Below are 19,792 nucleotides of genomic sequence, written 5' to 3'. Positions count from 1 at the left end.
ATTCGATTTATCTAAAATACTATAAAAATATTAAGAACGACCATTAACATGAACAAGTTTACAGTGATATTCGTTAAGTTGAGACTCGGTGGAATGTACATGTACCGAAAAGGTTGTTAAAATTGATTTTTTCAAAAACGAAGTCACAAATGAAAAACTTATATTCTATATTTTCGACTTATTTTTTGACGTACAATCAACCTCTATCCGATTGTACCGCCAATACATGACAACCCGTCACAATTTTAATATTTTGTCAAATATTGAAGCGCGATTAAAACGCGAGTCTTTAGCAGAAGCCTGAAAACAGGTCGAGATAACGATAATGCACATCAGACACACACGTGATCATTCCGTACTCCATTCGCGTCAGGTTATTTTTAGATACACAATCCATTCAATATCGGGCAACGTTATTCAAAAGACGAAAACGTGTGATACATTATGCATCGAGCACACAATATGCTCACGAGTCATAAAATAGTTAAGAGCACACCGTATATGTATATACATGGACAAACGTTTGCGGTATGTAAACTTACTTGACTTTTAAACGCACAAGTGATCGTTACTCGTTCGAATTTGCTGCGAAATCTATTTTAAGCCAATACGCGGTATCTTGTCTCATTATTTATTAGAGTAACACGTACTATCGATTATTTTTGAACGCTACGTCGTGTAAGGAAGGTAACGACTATATTCAGAGTGCTTATGGATATACTTGATTGAATAACCTGAAGAAACTTGGACTTAAATGAACATTCATTTTAATCGAGATTCATTTACTTCATTAAGGATTCTATCGGGTTTCAAATCTAAAATGAGCTTCTTAATATTTATCGAGCAGTTCGTAATTTTAGTCTCGTGTTGTGCTTCTGCATATTATAATTGTGTAATAACTAAAATTTAGATTTATCGATTAAAATTGTAATTAGTCAATTAAAAATGAATCGATGAAAATGTAATTGATTTATGTATAAGTGAACCGTTATAAATTAGTGTGGAACAATTTGAATAAACACTTTATTAAAATTCAACAATATATTTTTGTTTATTTTAATACTTTGTGCTACAAATATTTTTGTTAAAGTAATTTATTAAGGAATATTTTACACGAGACAATCATTTTGCGAAACAATCACCATTGCATAATATCGTTATATCTTATGGATGTAATTCACAACTATTTGAAAGCGAACTATATTATTTTTTAAAACAGTACGTTTCATGCCAATGGAAGAGAGTATTGTAAACTTTGATGTCCATCATAGTAACGTGACAAGTTGCAATTAATTTATTTTTCGTCGATTACCGGAAATCGCATTGAGAAACTGTCGATGCCGTGTCACAAGCAGCGGATCACTTAACCGCTGTTTATTTTCCGAACCATCGTACCACTGGCTGTCAATAACGTTAAACAACCGCAAATTCCTGTCCTTGCCGACTTGCTGGTTCCGACATTAAATACAAAACCGAAATGGTGCAACAGGTGCCTTCACGGACGGTGTCATTTGACATTAATGCACATCCCACACGGTTTTACTCGAAAACGCACGCTATGCCGCCGACCATCGCCGCTTTAATTCCACGACGAAAATAGTCAATAATTTAATTATGAGCTGACCTTTAAAATCCGTTCCCTGTCCACGGTAGAAGCGTCGTTCGGGGACACCTTTCATACCTCCCACTCGAGTTCTCTCTGTTACGTAACTTTTTATCATCATCTTACCTCCCTTTGCATTGTGACAAATTCGAATTTCCCGCCTTTATTACCGGCGCGATGGCTTCCATTTAACATTGTCTCGAGTGCCCGTGATATTACTTGCCAAAGCATATTTCCAAGTTATTCGCTTGATAAAATTGCTGTGGGATTATTGTTGGTGACTGATGCAAAAATTGAAACAATAGTTAACGAACGTTTCGTTCCTTTTTCGATTCGATAAATCCTTTTACAGACTGAATAAAGTTTGCATTGAATCTGCTTTGTACAGTCTGCGGAGGCTACGGAGGAAATTTTATTTGAAACAATGCTGGAAACGGAAAACCATTTGCGTTGACCTATTCCGTGTACCAACAAAGGATCCAGCACTTTAACTGTTTTTGTTTATAACAGAGGAAAATGGAAGACAGATAACTCTAGCAATATTGTAACCGAAGTTCTAACCGAATGAGATACATTAAGATATATGTCTGAACGAAAAATTAATAATTTTATTTTTTAACTATTGTATACGTTCCACAATTAAAAATAGAAAATAAGTTCTTTCGAAAAACAATTAATAATTAAAAAATAAGAAATAATATTTATGTTCATAAATTACTGTATACAATCATTTCATAATTGAAAAACAGAAAATAAAATTTATATTTTTCATTAAAACTAATTACTTGCAAGTTTCAGATCTTCATAAAAATATTATTCTAAAGTTCAGATATATGAGAAGCGTCTTCAACAAATAATTCTTTTAGTTTTATATATTTTTCCTTATAAAGCGAATGAAAGTTTATTTAGGTTTGTTTATATCTAATATGTTAAAAGGGAGTAATGTTGCTGTAATATGAAACGAGTTAAAAGAACATCGAGAACGTTTAACATGAATCTGGACTGAATGTAATGGTTGTCGCGAACAGTTGCGTCAGCACTTTCACGAAAATTAAACTCGCAGGTATTTTCTTTAATTCTGATTCTCCAAAGGGATGCAGGACCGTTGAGGTAAATTTCGCCGGCGCTATTAGGTCAGGCATGCCATCAGGATATCGTTGCACGTGGATTGGCAATACCGCGCAGTCTGCTATAGTTTGGAATAGGGCCAGACCAAACGACGTTGCCTCGTTGTGCCAGAATTCGCCGGTTCCGGTGTCGGACCTACAGTTACGCACAGAAATAACTTCGCTTTATCAGCCGGCAACTGTAAAATAACACCTTAGTCGGAATATATTGTGTGATGTGGACACTTAGATAGTGCTATGCCTCAACCAAGAATAGAATTAAAAAAGAAGAATGTTATAACTATAACTATAGCTGAAAATATTTTTTCTTTAAACCATTTTATCAAAAGCTTCAACTTGGAAAATACTGAGCATTAATAAAGTAAATTTCATAGCAACCCTTACGATAAGAAAAAAACATTTTACTACTCTGTGAGATAGAACAGTTTCTCAATTAAATCTTTTTTAATTAAAAAGTACAGTATAATGTAGTTCCAATTCAATGTAATAATAGTTAAGAAAATTTCTTTTTTAAAATTATTTCATCATATCCTTTAACTTTGAAATACTCAGTGTTATTAAAAATGAACTTTATAACGACTTGGGACACAAATAAATTTGTTTCACGGTTCTGTGAAACAGACGAACTCCTCGATTAAATCTTCCTTAATTAAGACATAAAATTTCCTACCCTTTCAATTTAAAGTTTCCAGCTGCCCTGTGTAAACTATTAAACATAAAGAATCCGTTAGTAATCAGACTAAGTTGAAAAAGATACGATTTTACGAGCAGATTCAAGCGAACAGTTATCACATAAAATTTCATTTCATTCGTAAATTGGCTACTTTAAATAAAGTGTAAAATGAAACCATAAGTTCAGTTTTATTAACTTCTTACCTTACGATTTCTTTCATAACTGCGCTCGCTAAGGTAACTTTATCATTAATAATTTACTCGTTGCAAAAGAAGAATTTATGAATAGATCATTTTGACCCATTTAGTAGTTCTAATGTTAAGATTCGTATTTTAATCTCTTCAAGACCAAACTTTCTTTAGAACAGATAAGGTTGATTTTAATTTCCACTTACCTGCAGTTTATTTCATTCAAATTTATACAAATAGAAGATTCCGAAGATGGACAAAAACAGTTAGAGAATTATACGAAAATAAAACAAGTGTCCATTCGATAGATTTTAATGTTAAGCTAAATCAAATGTACTCACATGTGCCAATATCCTTGAAAAGTTAACACTAAAACTACCAAGCAGTTATATTGACTTTTTAAAATTCCTCTATATAAACTCTAAGAGTACATCTACCAAGACTTTAATTGATTTACGATTCAGTTTACTTATTTTACTCAATTAATTTCTTTAATAATTTCTCACAGAAACATCTGTTATTTTTTTAATAATTGAAAAATGATGGAATCAGGAATGGGTCAGTTTGACCTGTTTGGTAGTTTTAGTCTTAAAAAACAGAATATTCTCCAGAGATGTTTCTGCGCTGTGAACTCATAAATTTCCGCAGTCCAGGGATGACTAGTATTAAAGGACAGTTGTCGTTTTCCCAGGAATGCGATGTCGTCGTGATGTTCCCGAGTGGAGCGAGCGACGAGACTTTGATGTGGCTTCTAGGTCGTCTCCGGGCTGGAACCCCGGGCCTAGTTGTACACGTGCGACACCATGCCTCGTCAGATAGTTACGGATTTTACTTAACAGCCCCGTTTAGCGTGTAAGTATGACCATACACTATGCAGCGCACGATCGTCATCTCATCAAATTCCTGCGATAAGCTCGTCGTAACCGAGGCAACAGTTGCTTAAATGAAAATGCTTCCAACCTTGCTTCAGGAAATTTCTTCGAAAAAGAGAACTTCGTAAAACTGCGTGAAGTTTCACCGAAAAAAATTATTTTCCTTCGCCCTTCTAAATTTTCATTCCATTTCAGAATAATAAGTCGAGAATACTTTAATCTTATTTTTCAAATATCTACTTACAACACTTTGCCATAATAAAAATAAATTGAAAGAAATGGTATTGTGAAATATTACAATTTTACAGTTGGAAAATTTAATGTTTATTTGACTAATATGAATATTATTTATATTATTATATTATATATTATTTATATTAATTAATAAAATAAATCAATCAAAATAAGCATTTCATTTTCATTTAATACCAAAAGTATTCTTTCATGTAACTTTATTTCGAATTAAAAAATATTAAACAATAGAATATCACAGTTCAAAGAGCGAAGGAATAAACAAGGGGTCATTGGTAATGCGAATGTTATACTTACGTTCCCGATTCCATTTGATGAATTTGATAACAAAGCAGATTCGTCGTGAACCCCGCATATTCAACAGATTGTTAAAAGCCGCCGAGGAGGTGCATTTGCCAAAGACATTGCGCCAGGAGTTCGGCGGGGGTCTGAAAGAGTTCGTAGGCTCGGAGGCGAACTGCTTCGAAGGCAGCGACGATGAAGCTCAATTCTTCACTACTCAGGAAAGGCAGTCCCTGGTCCTGCACTTATTGCACACGCTGAGAGCAGGTCCGGAAGACCTTCACAGACGACCGGGTCTTAAAATGGTAGAAGAACAAGCAATTATTCCAAAGTGCATTTCTTCTGGGATCATTTCCCAGGTAACAAGATCTTCGGTAGCTAACAGTTCACTTTTTCCGAATCCTAGAATGAATTTTTCAAACTAGACCCCAATTTCTTCATTCCAAAAGGTTTCCCTTTTCATGCGTTTTATTTAATTTCTGAAGTGATATTTTCGATTAACCTTCTATTGCGTTCTGTTTCCGATTGGGAACTTAATTTAAAATGTTCTATAGTTTAAAACTGAACGTATCGGCAGTTTATAATAACTTATTTCTACTGTAACCAGTCATATAATTGGTTATAAAATAAAGGTAAATAAGTTAGATGATAGATTTTTCTTAATGGAAACAAATGAAGGATAGACAAAAATTGAAAAACCAATTAATCGAATTAAGAAATTAAAGAAAATGCAAAATTTTAAACCAAATTCAAATAGTGGTCATTTGACCGGTCACCGTACGTTTAATGTTAATAAGTTAAACAATAGTGCAAACTGTGAGTATGCTGGTATATATATAAATTTCCTATACCGGAACAGTCATAAAATGCAATAAGTAACATTGTTTATTAATATTTTATTATTTATTTCATTATCACGCCAACATTTAACAGTAGATTTACGGGCATTTATTGTACAGTTTATTCTATTGTTCCTAAAAAAGTTGATGTTCATTTATTTAAATCTTGAAAATGGGCATCCAATTGACGTGTTCCATAAACTTAGTGTTAAATAGAATAACAACCATATATTTTTGTTAACTCCTCATAAAAATTCATGCAATAGTTGCAATAGTTAGTTGTAATTCGCTTTTACGGGGAGAACTGATGGAAAACTTGACTTTCAACTCGTTAGGTCTTCCCTCTTCACGAATTGCCTGCGTTGGAGAATCTGCAGCGAACATGGGTCCGCGCGTTTCTCAGTCCCCAACCCTTGGACGATATTTGTAAATACTTCGGAGTAAAGATTACTATGTATTTCGCGTGGCTCGGACATTACACCACCGCTTTGATCGTTCCAGCTGCAGTGGGTGCCATATATTGGGTAACTGAACATCTGATTATCTTCAATTCTAGACCATGTATCTAATTCAATTCTAGACCATGTGTCTTTTAATTCTAGAACATCTGATATTGAAATATCATACATTTAATATATTCAAGTGACGATTAATTATATAAGTGTAGAATATCTAAAAGAAGATTATTTATTTACACATTACTTAAAATTGAAACGAATCTTCGAAACAAAGCTGAAATAATTGATCGCAAAATTGAACTTTCATCGGATTTTACAATGCAACTATTCTCCATATCTAAAATCAAATTTTAATTCTCTGTTTACGATATTTGAATATTTGAAATACCATTTGGCATTATTAAGTATGTACAACTTTAAAACAAACTTCCTATTTACATATAATATATTTACATATCATATTTCGAAACAAATGGTGACACGAACAGTTCATCGTGTAATTCACCATGTTACAATATGATTCTCCTTCATTTTGTTAATTCCAACGTTCCTAACCTCGAAATTCGACGTTTTGCTGGAAAACACAACGTGAAAAGTATTGAATATTTGATGCAACAACATTGATTTGTCAGTGAGGAGGATTAAAAAAGATGTTACGTCGATCGGGCTGTCAATATTGAAACGTGCCCTACACAGGTCGGCATCATCGGTAGGAATCAAGCGGTGGAGGATGTAGCATACGTCCTGTTCTCCGTTTTCAACGTGATCTGGGCCACCGTCTATCTGGAAACCTGGAAAAGAAGAGGCGCCGAATTGGCCTACAGGTGGGGCACCTTGGATCAAAGGGACGACCTACTTGTCGAGCCTAGGCCTTTATTCACGGTGAGCATATCCGAATCGATCACGGACACCTACGTTTCCTTCCGTTTAGTTTCGGCTTCTTTCATTTCAAATTGATCCCTCTCGTTGCAGGGCACCTTGGAAATCTCACCCGTCACGGGTAGACTGGAGCCAACCTATCCTAGATGGAAGAGAAACATGTTCCGGTACTTCGTAAGCGTGCCCATCATCGCGGCGTGTTTGTTCTTCGTTTTCATCGTGATGATCCTGAGCTTCCAGATACAGGTAAAACGTGATCCTTCAAATAATCTTCTTGATTAACTCTATACACGATTCAACATGACGTCAAATTTAGATACTATGTAGCTTAAGATTAAAATATGTTTTTCCGATATTTTTAATTAATAACTAATATTTATATATATTAATTCATATTAATATTTATATTATATTTTTTAAAATTAATATTTAAATACTTTAATAGAGTTCAAATATTTCATTCCTGTGAAATAAATAAACTAATAATAAACTAATTATTATTATAAATACAAATCAGGTCCGCAGGTTAATGCAGCGTTATACTGTTGTTTTATGCATCATCCAGCTTTTGACACGGATGTAGAAAATTAATCCTTCAAAGAATAGTCTTGTTCTCAGGATATAATAAGATATATTATAGTTTATGCAGTTCTGATTTTCTTCTTTCAGAGTAAAACTTTCAAAGTACAAAAGTTTAAATTAAAGAGCATTTTTAATCTTGGTAATCAGACGAAATAAGTTGATTACGATACTCCAATTCCACTGATTCAAAATTCATTGAAACTTTGAATCGAATCAGAGAAGAGAATGTCCATGATATATATATTTTCACTGATTGATGTGTCTGGCAACGTGCCCGAGCTCAGACTAAAACTCGTTTCAGGATAAAGCTCTGTAATGCAACGAAAAAAATGCTTCAGGAGCAAGCCCGGATCCCGGAAGAACGTTTTTCCGTCGTCGACGGAAACAAGCGACACCGTGCAAATCCCATGCAAAAAAGTGTTGGTTTTTTTGGCAATCAAAGTCGCTTGAACAGAGACCAGATGGCCCTGCATCGATTTATCATGATGACGTTGAATGATGCATCGAGTTTCAGCTACCGAAGAACTCTCGAGAGCACCGTGCAGAATCCTACGCGAAAAGATGTATCGATTTATTATTTTGTCATGCAGTCTCACTATTTCATTTTATCGAACAGTACATGTATGTATGATATACCGTTACAGTACTTCATATAAATTCAAGTAATCTGGCAAGTTGTTGATCTACGCTTGCAACGAATTTTTATCCATAGTTTAAAAATTGATTAATTATCTCCTGTTGAAAATGTTGATTTGTTTTAAACAGAAATTATTGCAAACGTGGTACACTATACTATTCCGTGAATTTCAGAAAAAATGTGTGTGTCTTGTAATTTTATAACAATTTATTAATCCACTAATCTATTTAATAATTTTGTGACCTTATGATCACAAAATAATTTATTAATTTACCAAAAAGAATATGTCCTTGTAATCTGAAAATAACTGACCCATTTATTAAAAAAATTTGCATTATTACTTATTTTAAATAATTTATTAACTTATTAACCTGTTAACTGTGGAATTTAGTTTCTTTTTTCTGGAATTAGAATTTAAAAAATGAAGTGTGTACTCGTTAAACGCAATTACCTGGTAGAAGAAACCCTGTGTCTTTATAATTTCTAAATTTAGCTTGTAATAATGACTAACCCTGCCATAGTATGATATGATAAAGCAAAGAAATAAAAGAAGTGGAAAGAATCCAGCCATCAATCAATGAGACCAGTACAGGATCGCGATCACTGCCTCGTTATAGTCACCTCGCTGGACCCGAATGTCGCGCTTGTAGAGAGGTAATGTAAAAATATTAATTTTCCGCCAATGCTTTCAGGATTGGTGGGACGCTCGCCTGGAAGCCGGGGGATACGGGTTCTGGTTGAGCTACGTGCCAAAAGTTTTGCTCGCCGTGGTGATCGCGTTAATGGATGTGGCTTACTTTAAGGTCGCCGTTTGGTTGAACGACATGGGTACGTATAGGAAACGGATGAACACCATACCGCCAGTCCCCCATAAATAGTCTTTTTATTCACTCACCCTCGACACCGATCTGTCCCCGTGCGTAATCGTGACATATCGAACGGTATATATATATATATACATCTTTTTTTTCGAGCTCCCCCGCATCGACTTTATTTCTACAATCACCTAAGACACTGTGCACGTCTAGTTTTCCAAGAGCCTAGCGTATATACTCTTTTCGAATCTCTTTTCACAGCTTAGCTTCTTCTAGAAAGTAACTATCCGAACTATATACTCGTACCCGATCAACCTATACGACCGATTGAACGGTTCTTGCCGATCAGGCGGATGTCTCTTTGTGCTCCCTTCCCTCTAAACGGAACCTTTCAAGACAGATCTTTTTCTGTAACGAACCATGGAATAATTATTTGTTCATATTTATCTGAGAATACGATACATGAAAGCTATTTGAAATATATTTATTGCAATTTTAGGAGAGATCTTCAGTTAACCCCTTTTCCTGTAATATCGGGGCGATGAAAATTTTCAACCGATTCTGACTAATCTAAACATTATTTATTTTTCATGTAAATAAAATATTACTTGTTTACTTTCAATTTCTCAATCTTTAACCTTTAGAGTAAACGTAGACACAAAATAATACTTTTCTTTTTCGACTAAATTATCCACGGTAAAGTAGTTCTACCAAACACAATTGTGAAAGGTCTCACAGAACAAGAGGTTAAGGATTTAACTCCTTTCCATTGGTCATACGACGAAGTTAGAATCGCTCCAGTTCTTGGAAAAGTTAAATTGAAACATATTTCTATGTTAGTCTTGAAAGGATGAACACGTTCAGAACGGCTGGACGTAGTGTTAGGTTACTAAAATAAAATGTTCAACGAGATAAATCATAACACATAAGTTGTGTATAAGTAAATTGGAATTTGGGTGTCCGATAATTAAATAAATGAAAAAATCACTCCAAAAATGTATCGTTATACGATTAAACATCGCGAAAATGTTTTAACACTAAAACTACCGTGCAATCGAATTCCTTTTCTCTAATTTTTTTACAGAAACCCTAAAAGTGCATCTACTAAGATTTCAACTGACATAATTTAGTTTGCGTATTACGAAAACAATTTCACCAATAATTTCTCAGAGAATACTTTATTATTGTCTCAATATTTGAAAAAAAAGAAATGAAGAACGGTTCATTTTGACCCGCCTGGTAGTTCTAGTATTAATCAAGGAAGCGTTCTGCGGCGATAAGAGTAAATGGAGTTGAAACTTCGCTGCCGTTCTGAACGCATTCAAGAATACCTATCTACCAGCGAGAGTCATTCTAGAACCTCTTATGTGTCTCTTCACACCCACTACTTTCTACTTCGTCGTTTTCTTCTCTTCTCCTCTCTCTCTTCACACTGGTTTCGTTTCCTCTGACATCCTCCATTCCTCCTCCCCACCTTTTGTTCACTTTTCTTTTACATACTGGAGAGTGGTCATGTTACAGTAGATAGTATTTGTGATTTTTGTGTGTTGGACGCAGAAAACTATCGGCTAGACACCGAGTACGAGAATCATCTGATCTACAAAGTGGCACTGGTAATAAGATGAACACTCCATTTACCACGACTAGATTTGTCTGTATGTGTGTGCGTTACTGCGCTAACCGTGTTCACGTGTCCTCCTCTAACCGACTATAGCCACGCGTTCTCAAATTTGCTTGTTCATCCGACCAATGGAACTTCCGGAATTCTTTACACTGCATGCGTTCGAACATTGTTACTCTTAGATAATCCGTCTAGCACTTCTCTCGTCGTCGTTGTACGCAAAGGAAATATGCATTTTACGTACAAACTGCGACGTTGATGACGATGTGAACTGATTGTTCTATTGAGATCCAATGGAAAGAGTGGAATAACGTTTATTTCTTGTGCACGTAGGTTTCATTTCCTTTATTTATCTGAATTTCGATTAAGGTATAAGCACCAATAGTTGACCAGTTAAGACAAATTTCCTGTGTGAATAAGAATAAATACTTGTTCCTTTATTAAATGGAAAGACCCTATGCGTGAAAATGCTGTTTGAATTCCTTATGTCGTGTAACAAGGCGAACTTCTTTGAAATAGTTATATTATTTTTGAAAATTTAATAATTACGTCTAAAATTGACCATCCTTGAAAACAAAGAAACTAGTAATTGACCATATGTTAGCAGTTGACCACTTATAGTAAAACCAAAAACGCTAAAGGTAATTACTTTAATATCGTTTATTTGCAACGATTATGACAAATTACAAATAAAAGGACAAATACAAATGAAAAGAAGTTGATTCCACGTTGAAAATTGCGCCTTTATCGAAAGATTATTACTTTTAAAAACCTTATTCTTTATGTTTTCTTAAAAAATAGTCAACTGCTGATACCTGTTCAATTACTGGTGCCTTTACATTCTTTATCTTTATTATTTCTAAATCTCAAACAAATTCGATGTTTGTTTATTCTATTTCAGTCGATTCAGAATATTATTCGATTCAGCACATATTCTTCGCAAAGAAAATACCAGAAATTTGATTTATTTCGAAACGAATTCAAAGCCCACGTGAATTTTCCATCGTCAGCGTCGTCGCAATCCGTACTTCATAAAATATCGGTTCATTCCGTCGCCTGACGACGAACAAATGATACGCTTTTCTCTCGCGACGAAAATCACGGGAACCTTGAGAGAATAATGAATTTTAATCGGTCGTGCATTTAGAGGTGGACCCTGTATAAGTGTGAATATTAAAAATTTAGAGCCCGGACGCTTTTTCCGTTTGAATTTTCAAGTGAAATTGACTTGCTCTGGCTGTCTCTGTCGCCGCATGGAAAATTCTATTTTTCTCTTTCTCAGCAGATACTTTTCTGCTTGCGCTTTTTGTCGATCTCAACGTTGTTTATGTACTTACTTACGTAGTAGAAAACGTTATCCGTGTTCTCGCTTGTGTTTCCGTGTCTTCTTGCTCGCGCCCGTTTTTAGCCGTGTATGTGTGTTAAAATCCACTATGACAAATAGAGAGTATACAGAAGAGAACTATGTATTTCAGTTTCAGTTTGTAAACTCCTTCCTATCGCTATTTTACATCGCCTTCTACCTACAAGATCAAGAGAGACTAAAAGAGGTAAGGGTTCCTTTATTCCCATTTCTTCCCGTTCTTCTATTATACATATTTTCCGGAGCGTCTTCTTTTGGGGGTTGATGCTGCACGATTACAACGAGAAACACGGCGCATGTTTAATCTCGCTAAAACGCGAGATTAAAAAATCAATTAAGTAAGAGCTCTGTCTTATTGGAATTTCTTTTAATAAAATCTAAGAAAATTTCATAAAATCTTCTGCCTGAAATATTAAATTATGGATACAGTTTATTTTATCACAAAAATGTCTACTAGATTGGTATTTGGAAAATATTAAGATTTAACTGCGGAACTTCGTATATTTATAGTATTACAAAAATTATTGAAATAAAATACGAGCTTTGAACGAATTTTATAGTTTCTTTTTAGTTTATAACAAACTATGAAAATATTATATTTGTATAAATTTCTGCAGTTTAATAAAGAATTATTAAATGAATAATTATTAATTAATATAAATAGATGCAAAATTAATATTCTTTAACAGACCAAAACACTGACTCTCCAATTTTATTTAGGAAAGTCACGTCAACCCCTTTAGAACGACTGTAGACACACGTTTGTCGATATTAGAATTTACTACTCGATAGATCAACTGTTTGTGAATTTTGTATATTTGAGAACTCTTATTTATCTGCCTCTATTGTTTTTAGTAGCTAGTCCTACGAATAGCGTTCTTAAATATATATATATACATATATATCCAATGTAATCTGTTCCCCACATTCACGAAACAACTACTGTGAAATAATAACGAGCGTGCTGCGGTGAATACGTGTTCCAAAATGGCCTCCCTACACAGATCAAACTTTTTATACTTTTACGCGAGCAGGGTTAAGAGATGTAAAGATAAAAGTATACCGCGTCACGGAAAAAATTTCGTAAGCGAAATAAAACTCAATGATAAAATAACAATTTCTGCGAATTAAGCGTTTGAATGTTGACCATTTCAAATCGAAATGTGCCGTTACGTAGGTTCAACCGTTAGTACGCCTGGATTTTATTGCGCACGACTATCATTACCGTTATTGCCTGAAGAAGCTTTACTAAACTGGAGCTGTTGCTTACGTAACCTTCCCCACAGTTAAAGGCTACACAATCGTCGGAATTGCAATTGCTTCGGTAAGCAGGAAATGCCGCCACCTTAACAATCCTCCGTATAATGAAAGAATCGTGTTATTTAATTTGGCACATTTCGACTGAATTTTTATCTTCAATATTTTTCCTTTATATATGTTTATCATTGTTTATCTGAATCTTTTAAATTTATTTTTCGAGTATTCTTCGATTTTTTATTTAAACCAATTTCGCTATTTCGAAATCTTGCAATAATAGCAAGGAATGCTTCGTTCAAAACATTTTGAAGAGAACGAATGAAATAGTAATTCATCGTAATAAGATCTAGTATGTTTTCAAATTTAACAGATTCTATAAATTATATATTCTTTTTTCCTATAAATCATATTATTAAAATTATAATATTATTAAAATATAATTAATAGAATGTATTGAATTTGCAAACTTATTGGACCTTATCACGACGAATTACTATTTTATTCTTTCCCTTAAAAACGTTTTCAACAAAGCGTTATTTTATAGTAACGCAAGATTTCGAAATAACGAAATTGTAATAATAATATATTTTAATAATATCATTAATAGAAGTGGTACATATTACTATAAAAGACATAATAACATCAAGTTTGAAACCGACAATTTTTAAACAACCACAAAACTCTTATTTCAACAATTTTCAGCATTCAAGCGATCAATTCGCAAGAAAAACAAAAGTGTCTAGAGAACTGCAACGGAAAGAATAACTGTTCTTTCTGAAGGATTTGGAATCCTATTAACACGGAGGCTTGTTATTTCAGCAACTGGCCGCTCTGTTGATAGCCCGTCAAATGATCGGGAACCTGAAGGAGTCAGCGGTCCCGTATCTGATCGAGCAACTGCGACTCGCTCGTCTAAGCTTCGAGCTGTTCGGCGCGCTAAGCCCGAGCGAGGCGAGGCCGCCGCCCGGTGAGGAAACCGATGAAAATGGGAAAGACAATGATGAAAAGAGCGAACGGTCCGACAGCGGGAAGAGCAAACAACCGAGAAACGTCAGCCAGGCTGAGCTGGAAAGTTCCCTCTACAGAGTAGGGCATCCCAATAATTCTCTACTTAGTGACATTACGTTCAAGGTTTGGTCTAGATTTAGCTAATTTCTTTTATTTCTCACGCACGTTGCGACCACGCGCGCAGAACTTAGCGGCGTTCGCGAAATTTTAGATGGCACAAATGAAAATTTCGTGCGAGATAGTTGATTACTCGCTGTGGTTGGCGAGAAGGTGAGCGGATTTTTATTCTGGTGGAGAATTTCGATCAAAAAATACATAATGTACTGCAGACGTTTATGCATCCTCGCAGTTTTGTCTGATAATTTATAGAAATTATAGATAGAAATGTGTTTCTTGCACAAAGGATTTTATTGTGTCGATGGTGATACACTTTATGTAATTCTTTCTGAAATTTAATGTTGTGTAGCTTGAAAACTGTCGAGTACAGAAACATCTGCAGTCTGATAATGGGGAATTAGTGCATTTAATCCTTAGGTAGTATTAACGTTTGTTATACAACAATTGAATATGTTTCTGTTCATGTGTGATTATAATTTGGTATACTCTGAATGTATTAATGATAATATAATCTGTTAAACATTATTTTGTTTCTAGAAAATTTAGTTTTTGCCATAGGAATTTTAATGTATTTAAACGTCCACTCATTTTCCGCCGATCTAATAGAAATTTCTATATGATTTCAAAGCTTTTCAAAACTGAATTTCAAATTAATGATACTTCTTTTGAGTCTATTGAAATTTTCATAGAGATTGCTAACGCTGTAACGTTCAAACATTGTCACATTATTGATCGTCACCCTTTTCATTATGTCTTTAATTAATGATCCTTGGCTTTTGGTACACGGTATTTTTCTTTTGTTTCGTTCGAGACCCTGACGCGACCTTTGCGTACCCGTTCCCACTGTTATTTACACACCCGCACGTCGAAGAGAGCGATGAACGATGCAGCTAACATAAATGTTGTCCCTGTGCTGTCTGATCGGTTCTTTTTGCAGAATTTTAATGATTTGTTTTCCCGTTTTCCACCGATTCCGTCGACGATGCGCAGTTATCCACCAAAAAGGTAATGTCACCACTCAACCTATCATTCATTATTTAACCCTTTCAATTGCCGACTCGTTAATCAATCAGGACCGATGCCATAATGTTCAGCACATGGTGGACCTGACAGAATTTACATAAATTATTTTAAACCTGTTCTATTAACACCTTGGCTTATAATATCGACTCAAACTTGTTACGCGAAAATTTTAAATAGAAACTAGTGAATATTAATATGTTATTCGTCTGTTTTTAAGATAGAATAGGATACTATTTTTTTTATTACGGATGAAATAACTTCATTTAATGCAGCAGCGAACAAAATTATAGGACAAGAGGTTAAGTACAGGTTCCCAAAATCCTTCAAATTATTTGAATGTTTTTGATATTTGGAGTATTAAATGATAATTAATGTTCTTCATACTTCCATTTCTCAGCTGTGAAACTTCATACTCTTACTGCATAATTAAATTCAAACAAAATTATTACGTGAAAAATGTAATACAGTGTAATATTGTCTTACTTTATTTGTTCATTTACTAAAACCATTTACGAAGAAATTCCATTTACTAGTTCCAATTCCTTAGAATTTGCTAAGATTTGCAATTTAGTCTTGGCAACTTTTTAACGCCGAAATATGATTCGTTAATGATAAACTTCTTCAACAAAAGAACAAGAATGGAACAACTGAAAGGGTTGAACACATTATTCACAGCTTTTCACGCTGATTCCATATCAAACGCTAGCTTTTTCTGTTTTGTTTGACGAGCATAGTGACCCTTGCACCACCAACGCTAGATACACTATACATTACACATGATGGACGATGTTTCACAGAACGAATCTCAATATTTACGGTTTCGACGTCGTTGCTGTTTTATTGTCCACTTTTACGATCAATTACAAAAAAACTACTCCATGAACAATGAAACATTCCTTCGTTCCTGGAAATAATAAGCCAGCAACAAATTCACAACTGTTGAACACTAGAACTACCAGATGGGTAGAAATAAAGTTTTGATGATATGCTATAAAATAAATAAGTTTATTTATACGGATAGTACCATAAAAATAAATCGAATCCTCCGCGAACATATTTTTATAGTTTATATGAGAAAATATATGATAGTTACCTTGACGTCGCGGTATTTCTAGTGTTAACTCGACAAATAATTAATCACATCAATCTTTCTCGAGGATCAATAATTTATAATAATATTTTAAGACAATTCCGAGAGAATTTACACGAAATTTGTTCTTTTCTATTTTACAGTACGATGGAGCATTCTCGGAGCATTTGGAAATGTTGTCGCAACTCGGTTACGTCTGCTTATTCTCTTCTGCGTTCCCATTGGCCGCCATGGCGGCGTTACTTGGAAACCTCCTCCAGCTTCGGGGGGACGCTTTCAAGCTTTGTTTCGTTCTCCAGCGGCCTTTTGGACGAAGGGTCTCTAACATTGGTACTTGGCAAGTAAGTAAATCTTATTTTTATTTTCAATATAACTCACGTACAACACTCGATAAAGCATAATAATCAATAAAGTCAACCAGTAAATAGTAAATAGCCAATTTTATTGAACATAAAACTTAATTCGGAGCATTTACATTTAATCTGTTATAAATACAACTTAAGTTTCTAACGTTCTAATACCATTTCATTGCTTGATGCGCTTTCATTGCTGAGAAATGTTTGAAATATAAAGTAGAAATATTTTATTTCATACTTCAAATTGATAAAAGAATACTATTCATTATACTAAATGGAATTTAAAATATCTTTTCCCTAAATTCTATTCTTTAAGATTCAAAAAAGTTTCACGTTTTTAATAGTTTATTTTGAACCATTTCATTTGTTAGAATGCAATGGAAGCTATGGGACTGGTCGCCATATTGGTGAACTGCGCGTTGATCGGATTGAGCGGTCAGGTGCAACGAATGTTCCCAGAGATGTCTGCCACGCAGACGATACTGTTGATCGTCGCTCTGGAACATATCATGCTGGCGATACGATTCATCATAATCTGCGCGATACCCGATATACCACACTGGGTGGCCACTGAAATGGCCAAGGTGGAATTCCTGAGAAGGGAAGCCGTTAGACGATTGTCTTCAACTCCGTCACCAGAACAGCAACCCGCAACAGTAATAGGTAAGCAATTTACGATGTTACTCACTTTGTAATCCAATTAATTCTTTTCTCTTAATTGTTCTTCGTTAACCTTCGTCAACCTATTTATCCGATAACAGGAAAAACCTGACCCAATACCCGATCGATATTGAACCGAATTGCACGTTTTACCATCCTCAATAATGTCAACTTATATCAATAATTTTTAAACGTTGAAATGTAAACAGTACTATATTTTCTTTGTGAATCCGTAAATTCTTTTATAAACATTACTTCATAAACTTTTACGTCTAAAAGTCTATTCTTAAATCCCTAATTTCCAAGATCTAAATAAATTAACATCAATTTTTCTAGCTACAATAGAATAAACCGTGGAATGAACGTCCATAAACCTAGTGTTAAAATTTCCTCAGTCGATCTAGTATCATTAGTTTTAAGATTCCTTGAATTCTTCCTTTCTTTTCTTTGAACTTTAACCTACAATACCCAGTAAGTGATCCTTGGAGAATTTCTTATGTTTAAGTTTCGTTGAAGGTTACAAAAAAATGTAATTTTTTAAAAGGATATTAAAATAAATTTCGAGAAAGGATTATAGAATCATTTTACACAAGAGAGTTCAAACTTCATTCTTCCAAAGCAAGGATCAAGTATTCAATATTGCAAAACATAAGCAAAAAGTGTTAATATTTGAACAGTGGTTCCTTTAAATTTTGCACATTAAATTCTTCGTTGGTACAGAAATTGGCAAATCGTTAACATTGAACCCCAGAAAATAAATCACAAGTCTAAAACAGTATAAGGACATCGAGGTTCAGTATCCATCGGCGAATCCATCCTCGTCCTCCTTTGATCGGGTGCACCATGAAGTCCGCCCACTCATCTCTCGTCCTCTCTCCTACCGTCTATTAATTTCGCTCGAACTCAGGGAGATTCGTGGTGAGTCCAGCAGACGGAGAGAGCGAAGAACAACTGCTTTCCGATCGCACCGGAGATGCGACCTCGCCCAGTCTCCCAGACACGCCGACCCTGGCATCGACCACTCAGACGCCGAGCAGCCCGCCGACACCCAGCGCCGCATCCGTGCCAAGAATCTCGGAAACACCGTCCGCTGCCCAGACACCAGGCAGCGCAACCGGCAGCGATATAGGTACACCTTTCCTGACTGAAATTAACATGGGCAGCATTCGCGACCTTCACAATTCACCTAGGTGCTCCATTCCTGGCGGAGAACGAGGTTCGACTATGTCCCTTTCTTCCTTTTCGCCTTTATATGTCTTGCTCAGTGTCTGATTCTTCGTGAACGCAGCTTTTACTACCCTTGGCGGAGAGTTCACGTGGACAGTGGGAAACAGTGTGCTTTCGTTAAAGAGACGGAATGAAAAGATTGATGATCTTCGACGTGGAGTGGCTAACTGTTGAAATCTGTTTAATACCTTTTTCAAATAGGCAATATGTTCAACGTCTGAAACGATTGAAAATATCCTTGAATTAACATTCGATTTTCTTATTTTATATTTTTTAAGAAACATTTTTTAGTACCTTATTGTTGTGTTACTATTACTATTGACTTTCCTGGACCCATAATATAAGAAATATTGATAACAAACGTTTAGTTTGTTTGATGAACCCTTTTTGCCAGGGGTAGTATTACTCTAGGTAAGAATTATTCAATATAGCGATTTCGTGAGATCATATAACAATGTTTAATTCGATTGAATACTATCTTGCCAAGAGCAGCATAATGATAATATTATTTGAAATATAGTTGCAAAAGTTATAATAGGGACGTGCAAAAATCATGCTTTTCACCTTCGTGCGCTCGCAGGAAGGCGTTCAAGAGAGTGGCTACCTAACGAACAAGAAGCGTCAGGTGGTGAAAACTATAGCCACCATTTGACTATCGGACCTCACGGTGGCGTGGACTGGGTCAGAAGATTAGGTCTCGAACCCGGAGGCAGAAAGTCCAGTGATTCTGAAATCAGTGGAGCTGGTAGCGTCAACGGAAGGACAGACAAGCTACAGCATCTTCATCGGTCCACCGACTGCATAGTCTCCAAAGAACTTGCTTCATCATCAGACAGCGACCTCCTCAGGTCTCTGTCTATATT

The 19,792-nt window shown here is 35.1% G+C and overlaps 1 protein-coding gene and 1 long non-coding RNA gene across 6 annotated transcripts in view; one reads left to right on the top strand and one right to left on the bottom strand.

Moving 5' to 3' along the window:
- Nucleotides 1-19,792, top strand: part of wwk (anoctamin 8 white walker) — a 51,412-nt gene that overhangs the window by 28,573 nt on the left and 3,047 nt on the right. The window contains exons 3-16 of one of the 5 annotated variants that reach the window (XM_031970818.2): nucleotides 4,283-4,443; nucleotides 5,080-5,356; nucleotides 6,172-6,360; nucleotides 6,991-7,176; nucleotides 7,267-7,419; nucleotides 9,085-9,220; nucleotides 10,765-10,820; nucleotides 12,304-12,378; nucleotides 14,268-14,579; nucleotides 15,564-15,578; nucleotides 16,830-17,027; nucleotides 17,414-17,705; nucleotides 18,631-18,918; nucleotides 19,510-19,777. In XM_031970818.2, the coding sequence (XP_031826678.1) occupies nucleotides 4,283-4,443; nucleotides 5,080-5,356; nucleotides 6,172-6,360; nucleotides 6,991-7,176; nucleotides 7,267-7,419; nucleotides 9,085-9,220; nucleotides 10,765-10,820; nucleotides 12,304-12,378; nucleotides 14,268-14,579; nucleotides 15,564-15,578; nucleotides 16,830-17,027; nucleotides 17,414-17,705; nucleotides 18,631-18,918; nucleotides 19,510-19,777 (2,606 nt within the window). Of the gene's footprint in view, nucleotides 1-4,282; nucleotides 4,444-5,079; nucleotides 5,357-6,171; nucleotides 6,361-6,990; nucleotides 7,177-7,266; nucleotides 7,420-9,084; nucleotides 9,221-10,764; nucleotides 10,821-12,303; nucleotides 12,379-14,267; nucleotides 14,580-15,563; nucleotides 15,579-16,829; nucleotides 17,028-17,413; nucleotides 17,706-18,609; nucleotides 18,919-19,509; nucleotides 19,778-19,792 lie in introns of all 5 variants that reach the window. The other 4 variants (XM_031970815.2, XM_031970819.2, XM_031970820.2 and 1 more) reach the window with 4 other exon arrangements.
- LOC116424422 (uncharacterized) lies at nucleotides 18,913-19,635 on the bottom strand. Its single transcript, XR_004234451.2, has 3 exons — nucleotides 19,494-19,635; nucleotides 19,224-19,336; nucleotides 18,913-19,146 (listed from the first exon to the last, which is right to left on the bottom strand). It is a non-coding gene; the product is annotated as an uncharacterized LOC116424422 (long non-coding RNA).

The sequence above is a fragment of the Nomia melanderi genome, chromosome 7 (assembly GCF_051020985.1).
Source record: "Nomia melanderi isolate GNS246 chromosome 7, iyNomMela1, whole genome shotgun sequence".
Classification (NCBI taxonomy): Eukaryota; Metazoa; Arthropoda; class Insecta; order Hymenoptera; family Halictidae; genus Nomia; species Nomia melanderi.
The sequence above is the reverse complement of the archived record's forward strand: the minus strand, read 5'-3'. Positions and strand labels throughout refer to the sequence as shown.